The following is a 7,747-nucleotide window of genomic DNA, read 5'->3' as shown; positions in this document are numbered from 1 at the left end:
TCAGATGTTTTTTTAGGATTTTGAAATGGTTTATCATTGATAGAACAATTACAAAAAAATATAGTATTTTAATTATAATTAACCCTATGTATTATTTGGTCGAATAGTTTTCTTATGCTTTATTTTTCGAATATAGATGTATTCAACCTATAAAAAATGATTATCATATCCAAACCAAGTACCTAGATATATGATTGAAACTATTGACCTTGGAGTTGTTGTTTATCGATATACTAAAACGAATTAGACCGATCAGAATACTAAAATATTTTTAAAAATTTGTGCTGAGGAGATTAAATCAGGAATTAACCCTAAGAAACATTTAAACAAAAAGAGTTATGCAAATTTAGTTTAAAATTTCGTAAGCGAACATGATTTTTGTGGAATCACAAACAATTTAAAAATAAATGAGATGATATGAGAATATATGTTGCATTGTGGGCACAACTTATCGGAAATAATGAGACTAGTCTTGGTTGGGTTCAAAGAAGATGATCATGCAAGCTAATAATAGTTGGTAGAAGAAAAATATTAAGGTACAAAATTTTTATGATACATTTTAAATTATTTATCAAATTTATTTATTTATTTTTGCTTCACATTACAAAAAAATCTTGAGAAAATGCAAAATTTAAATTGAGGAGACCTGCAATAACACCATCAGATTATCAACCATATCATAATATTTTGAATGAAGATATAAATGATTGGGATGTTGAGTTAGATGGAGAGTTTCAAATGTATTTATGCTAATGCTGGAAACTAATAAGTTATGTAAAACTGAACAATAAATGTTGACAACTCTAAGCAACAAATAAAGAGAAAAATAAACGAGGGTGACGAAAAAATGGGTCCTATTGCCACTGAGTTAGCTAATCAACATGATCGTGTACTCCACAAATTTGAGACTCAAAATTATATACATGAAACACCAAAGATTGATCAATGTGGCAGTGAAAATTGCTTAGAGGTTCTATGTAATTTGCCTAATATGGTGGTTGATAGTGAGCAATTCTTCATAGTTGCCAGAATTTTGGGTAAATTAAAAAGCAAAATATACAAACATTCATCGGATTGAAGGACATGCAATTGAGGCTTGGTTGGGCAACAACTTTAATTAAAGATGATGCGAATCGCTATTGACATGAGTTTTGCTTTTACCCAAATTTTCACTTATTTTTTCTTTATTGAAGAGTTAACTTTATTTCGTAGTATCTTTATATTTTTTCATGCAAGAATCTAAAACATTTATTGTTTATTGTTATATGTCATATCTTTATTTTATTAGATGACCCTGATGCATCGAGTGATTCAGATCGTTCTATTGATTCCATAAGAAATACACGTGTCTCTAATAAAAGAATGATTTCGTTGTCATTGTGTGGTGTTACTAATTATACTTTGAAATATATTGTTAAAGATGAATGTATGACATCGTGGCTCTCAGAATCTCAATGGATGGCGGAGATATTGAATGGAAAATAAGAAAACACATGTTTTATAAATTACGTAATGCTCTACTCATAAAATAAAGCTTACAACCAACAAGAGGAGTTGATATACATGAAAAATATGATTATTTTTGTATATGATGGGTCAACCTGCTTCGGTTATGAATGTCCATGAGCTTTTTCAACACACGGGAGAAACTTTTTCGAGACAATTTCATAGAGTTTTAGAGTTTGTATAAAAGTTGTCAAGAGATATCATCAAATATGTCGATAATAAATTTACATATATCCGTGGACATGTTAAGAATGATAAAAGATATTGGACTTATTTTGAATATTGTATATGGGCTATTGATGGTAGGGATGACAATTTCCTCCGAACCCGTTGGAGGATCCGATACCCGACCCGAATATAAGAGGGTATGGAGAAATTTTTAGACCCGATTAAATAATTGGGTAATCGGATATGGGGATTTTCGGGTTCGGGTATGGAGGCGGGTTTGGTATAATCCGACCCACACCCGATCCGAATACCCGTTTAAATTAATATATATATATGTATATGTATATCTATAGTAATTATATTTATTTATATTAAACATTCATATAATAATTATATTTATTTTTTCTATAATGTTTATTTTGCAAATTTTTATCATTAATAATTTTTCTTATTGTTTATTTAAAAAATTTTTTAAATATTCATAACTTTATTGAAACAATTTAAATTTGAAAAAATTCAATTGTATATGATAATATGGTATTTGGGTAGAGTATGAGTATCCGATAATCCGATGGGTATGAGGATGGAGATGAAATTCAATACCCGATGTGTATGGAGATGGATATGAGGATGAATTTAATAAATATGTATGGGGATGGATGTATGAAATCCGACTCATACCCTACCCATTGTCATCCCTAATTGATGGTACATATATATGCATATATGTTCCTCGTAGCAAACAAATAGATTTCACTAGCAGAACATGGTTTACTCCGACAAATGTTATGACTGTATACGACTTCGACATGTGCTTAACTTTTGTGTGGGTTGGTTGGGAAGGTTCTTCTCACGATTCTAACATTTTTAATGAGGTTATGTGAAAGGAAAAATTACTTTTTCACTTTCGGTTGAAGGTTTGATATTAACATATATAATGTTTTTTTTTATTGTTCAACCAATATTTATAGCTTACTCATATTTTTTGTCGGTAAGTATTATTTAATCGTTGTTGGTTATCCTATTTTCAAAATATTTATGAGACCGTATAAAGATACTAGATATTATTTATCTAAATTTCGATTGGATTTTCCCATATTCTAAAGCTGGAGGAACGGCGACTTCGGGGAACCAATCAATAATCAGGTCAATGGCATAGCCTTCCTGATAGAAAATGACGACTCCTTCAGATTTTTAAAGTTCAGATCAAGAAATAAAATATTTAATTATTATAATACAAGTTTAAAAGCAATTATTGAAAGAACAATTGACATATGCAAGACATGATAAAATGTATTACAAAAAATATCCCGACATTTCTCTAGATTCTCAATTCAAATTATAGTGGTGTATTTTTCTTTCACAATTTTATAAGACGATATGATGCGATTAGAGATATTTTTGAACAACTAAAATATATTGATGATTTGCAAGAAATCCAGTCATATAGTGAAAATAATTATGTCTATGATAGACGTATAAAATGACAGGAGTTAACACAAGGCAACACTATACAAATTAAAGAAGTGTGAGATCATATAAAAAATTTGTCGTCAATACAACAAAGATCGACATTAAATTAAGTTCTTACATAAATAACTCTAATGAATTAAAAAAACACTTTAATTATATTAATCCAAACACATCTTATGAATTTAAAAAAAGGACTTTTTATTTATCTATTCAAACACAAAAGTTTTATTTGAAAAAAACACTTTTAAAAGTCAGCATAAAAAAACATTTTTTCAAAGTAAAAAAACTATTAAAATCAACGGGGTCTTAGTAACCGATCTAAATTGAAATTTAATTTTCCCCCAAAAAAAGAAAAGAAAACCATGTTTGATTATTCGGCTGCTCTTTTTAGGAATTTCATTCTTTACTGTGATCATTGTTGATGATACTGAGAAATTTTTGGACCCTCTTGCGGGGAATTCCGGAGTAAACCGGAAGCGGCAGCGCTAACGACTTTTGGGGATGATTTGTTTCTTTGGTTTTATCCAGCAGAAGGTTATCTTGTGAATCGTTTTTCCGAGTGGGATGCAATTTTAGCTACTTTTTGTTTTGCAATAAAAATAAATGTCTGATTTGGTGGCTCGAACTGGTCGGCATCAGCAACGATACGAGGATGGTTACCGCCTTCTTGCGGGGTATTTTTTCTTTTATTCGGTTTTATATATCTGTACAAGCATGGACTTGTGTTTTGATTTCCTGAAGATTTTGTTTTCTCTATCGATTGATATAATGTGGAAATTGGCTCTGGTTTTCTGATGTTTGAATCCGTTGTGTTGCACTTAATTTGTTTTATTCGAGATTTTAGGGATTTGGATTACGCACTATTTGTTTGTTGCAGAAACCGGGTTTTGCTTAGTAACCAGTTAGACGAGAAAAACAGTTGGATTAAATTTATGTGGATTTGATTATGTACAAGCTTATTTTCACCGTTGCTGGTTTTTTTAATTCGCTGAATAAATGCATGTAAAATGGGTTTGATTCTCATTTCTCTGTGTCTGGTGTCTTCGCATTGAGTTTTTATTTTTTTTATTTTTTTTTTTAATTTTATGTTTGAAGGTTGCTATTGAGCATATTCTGCTATGTCAATGTGACAGTGTGATTGAAGAGACCAGTAGTATTACAAAAAATGTGGAACCGTAGGAGAAAAACCTTTTGAGGTTAATTTTTGCATGGATATACAGTTCGTAAAAGGAATCCATGGCCTATCCAGTGAATGTCATCATTTATTTTCGTGTTATATTTAATAAAACCATGGTGAAAAGCAACAACTTTATGAGATATCCTTAGCATAACAAAGTACTGTGTTATCAGAGATTTCTATGTTTTTTGTCATTGGCTTTACTTTGTACTGTTCTGATCAGTAGAATCATTTCCCAGGTGTATTCCGTTCAAGTACCGGAATATCGGACAAAACTATGGGGAAGCATCTGAGAAGAAAGTTGAAGTGCTAATGATCAATTCAACTAGTGGGCCTGGCCTTCTATTTCCCAAGGTGATATTTTTGTACATGCATCAGCAGATCATTGGATGTAGATGAAAAAGCAAATTCACAGTTTTTTATGCTTTGTATGGCTCTACAGAATGATACTGTCATGAAGTTATATAAGTGGGGATTGTCACTCACCTTTCAGTTGCTTCATTTGGGAAGATCATTAGGCATCTATGACTTGGCTTTTAGCGAATGAGGCTGATAATTGTCGAATGCATATGGACAAGTTCCCGTGGAAATAATTTTCTGATCTTCATGTTTTTTCCTTACTAGAAGTGTGATGTGCTATTCTTCTATGTTGACTTTGCTACCATCTTCTAGCGGAAATTTTGTGCCTCATCTGTTTTGGGATATAGTGAGAAGGCATGTCCAACTCGACCAAATAAGAGTAGGAAATGTAATTGTTGATGTCCTCATTATGTGCTTCATTTCTCTGCCAAGATTCATTTGTGACGTATTATGAAATTTTGATAGCTAGTGGAACTCAGATTAGTGTGGCATAACTTTGTTCTGTTATTGTTGTTTTTCTTTATCTTCTGTAGGAACATGTATTCAAGTGGTTCTTGGTAACATCTATGAACCTCTGATGAATTGTGAAGCTGGTTTGTTGTTAAGTTCTTTGTCAGTTCAATATTGTATCATGCTTGAAGTATTTGAAGACATCTCTATAAACCACTTTTCACTCATATTATACCAGGGCTATCCTCATGACCAGTCAATCGTTATTGTTATCCATGAATGAAATTGGAATTCAAAATAACATTAAAAGCCTTTGAAACACTTCACCATCACTTCTAAAACCCGCTGCTTTTTAATTATCTATCTCAAACGCAGTTACCCTTGTTGATTATGTTGATTCTGGCATAAACCATACTGACTGGTGATATTTTTTCAGTATTAATTGATCTTATTTTCCATCGTGATGATTTTTTTTAGTTTTCGAGTAAAATTCTTCTTCCATCCAAAATACAGCTAGAAATTGAGGTAAGCACCCTGTTTCATGACGTATCTGTCTACTTAGTGGAATCGAAGAAAACGAACTATGCTCTGAACTCTTTGAAATACTCAGTAGTTTGGACGTTTAATACTTGTTTGTGCCAGCATGCTTTATCTGGCCATCCTGCTCTAATTCTTTTTGTCTTGCATAGTCAATATTTGCTTGAATGCAGATCTCTCTAGACCATACCAATCACAATTATACCGTGTTCATTGAAGAAAAATTACTTGTCGTAGACATCATTTCCATAGTTTCGGGAAACAAAAGTTTTTACTGGTGACATAATATGCTCAATGAAAACTAGGCTTCTATACTTATTTGCTTTAGTTACTGCCTTAGTGTTCTGCTATACTAATCAAACATATGGCCTTTTCAAATTGACTTATGAGGCTTCCATGTTATGCCAAGATAAACGAATGATAGAAAAGGTATCCTGAGCACCCCAATTGTTCTTGCTCATATGTTCTCAATATAGGGTGGGTGGGAGACGGATGAAACAGCCGAGGCTGCGGCAATAAGGGAAGCCATGGAAGAGGCTGGAGTGCGAGGGGATTTAGTGGTAAGACATAACAATATATGGCTCGCTTCTTCTTTTGTGCTTGTATTGCCTCGAATTTCTGTTGCAGTCATATGATAATCCTTGATTGTTTGGAAAATTATTCGGTAGCCTTTCTTCGCCCAGCGCCAAGGTGTCAGAGTTTTCTGCTGTATTAAAATTGTCCAAACAAATATCAGATTCAGGAGATGGAATAAAGTTACTTTCCATAATTTTGAGTATACTAATTGTGGCTATTTTTTGTTCAGCATTTTCTGGGGTACTACGCTTTCAAGAGCAAAACAGTCCAAGAAGAGTGCAGTCCAGAAGGTTTATGTAAAGCTGCTATGTATGCTTTGCATGTGAATGAGGTACTAGAATCATGGCCTGAAAAAAGCCTTCGTGAAAGAAGTTGGCTGACTATTCCTGAAGCCATTGAAAGCTGTCGACATGTGTGGATGAGAGATGCCCTTGAAAAAGGTTTTTTGAAGTGGTACGATGATGGTATGGTGTATACGATACCTAAAAAAGAATATCATTAGTCGGTGTCGTCCAACCATTGAGATTTTGTAGAACATTTAGTTTTGTGGCAGGATTTCAAACTGGTATATGTGCCTGCTTGATTTAGTCCTGATGTTCATAAATGTATCGGGGCGTTTCTGGACTGGATTATTAACTCAAGTAATGTCTTCAAGTGCTCTTCCTACTCCCTTTTCAGCTCTGATTTTCAAATTCTATCACAAAAATAAGCTATTTTTCATGAAATATATTATGCTTGTGTTTCATATTGTAGAAGGATAAAGCTCTATTTCAGTCGACCCAAAGCAATACCTTTGATCAATTGTCATTTGATTATTTGAGGAAAGGAGCCGATACATATTATGAACAAGTGTATATGTGTGTGTATATATGTTCTTTAAAATACGAGTACAAAAATGGGCCCTAATTAGTTTCTACTAAATTCACTAAAAAATATCACTTTTTATTAGTTTGTCTCACATGTCTTACAAGTTGGCAACTATATACCGAAACATTAATGTATGATGAGTTGGCTGGTGCAGAGCAGATCCAAAAATATGAGCATCAGAAAAAAGAGCATGCATTATCGGAAAGGCATGCATTTAAGTAATATATGTACTTCTACCCTTTATTTATAAATGCCGACATAACTATTAACAATCGAGCAGTCAACGCATATTCAAGTAAAATATCATAAGACGTAAATTAAGAAGAAATGCAAAAAACTTGATATCATTTAGTTCTCACAGGCTAAATCAAAATATAATTAAATAAGAGCTACAATATACATATCCATGTATATGTCAACCAATCACATATCAATTTATCTTCCACACAACTTTAACCAAAACTTTGATGTTATATACTGAATTAGTTAGCAAACATGGTGGGGTTTACGTGCAATTCAGCTGTCACTAAGTAGACATGCACCGGAATCAGCATAATTTAAAACTTTACGTGCAAAGGTCCAAAGTGGGGTTTCCTTTCTTGATAAATAGCTAATGCTTCTTTTCAGACTGGA

The 7,747-nt window shown here is 32.6% G+C and overlaps 1 protein-coding gene across 1 annotated transcript; it reads left to right on the top strand.

Moving 5' to 3' along the window:
• Positions 1-3,446: 3,446 nt before the first annotated feature.
• On the top strand, positions 3,447-6,901 carry LOC140977374 (nudix hydrolase 16, mitochondrial-like). Its single transcript, XM_073442114.1, has 4 exons — positions 3,447-3,821; positions 4,564-4,678; positions 6,148-6,231; positions 6,477-6,901. The coding sequence occupies exons 1-4, from the start codon at positions 3,751-3,753 to the stop codon at positions 6,747-6,749; spliced, it is 543 nt and encodes a 180-aa protein (XP_073298215.1). The 5' UTR covers positions 3,447-3,750; the 3' UTR covers positions 6,750-6,901.
• The last annotated feature ends 846 nt before the right edge of the window (positions 6,902-7,747 follow it).

Source organism: Primulina huaijiensis, chromosome 5 (assembly GCF_012295235.1).
Source record: "Primulina huaijiensis isolate GDHJ02 chromosome 5, ASM1229523v2, whole genome shotgun sequence".
NCBI lineage: Eukaryota > Viridiplantae > Streptophyta > Magnoliopsida > Lamiales > Gesneriaceae > Primulina > Primulina huaijiensis.
Note: the sequence above shows the minus strand (reverse complement) of the source record. Positions and strands in the feature narration are given on the sequence as shown.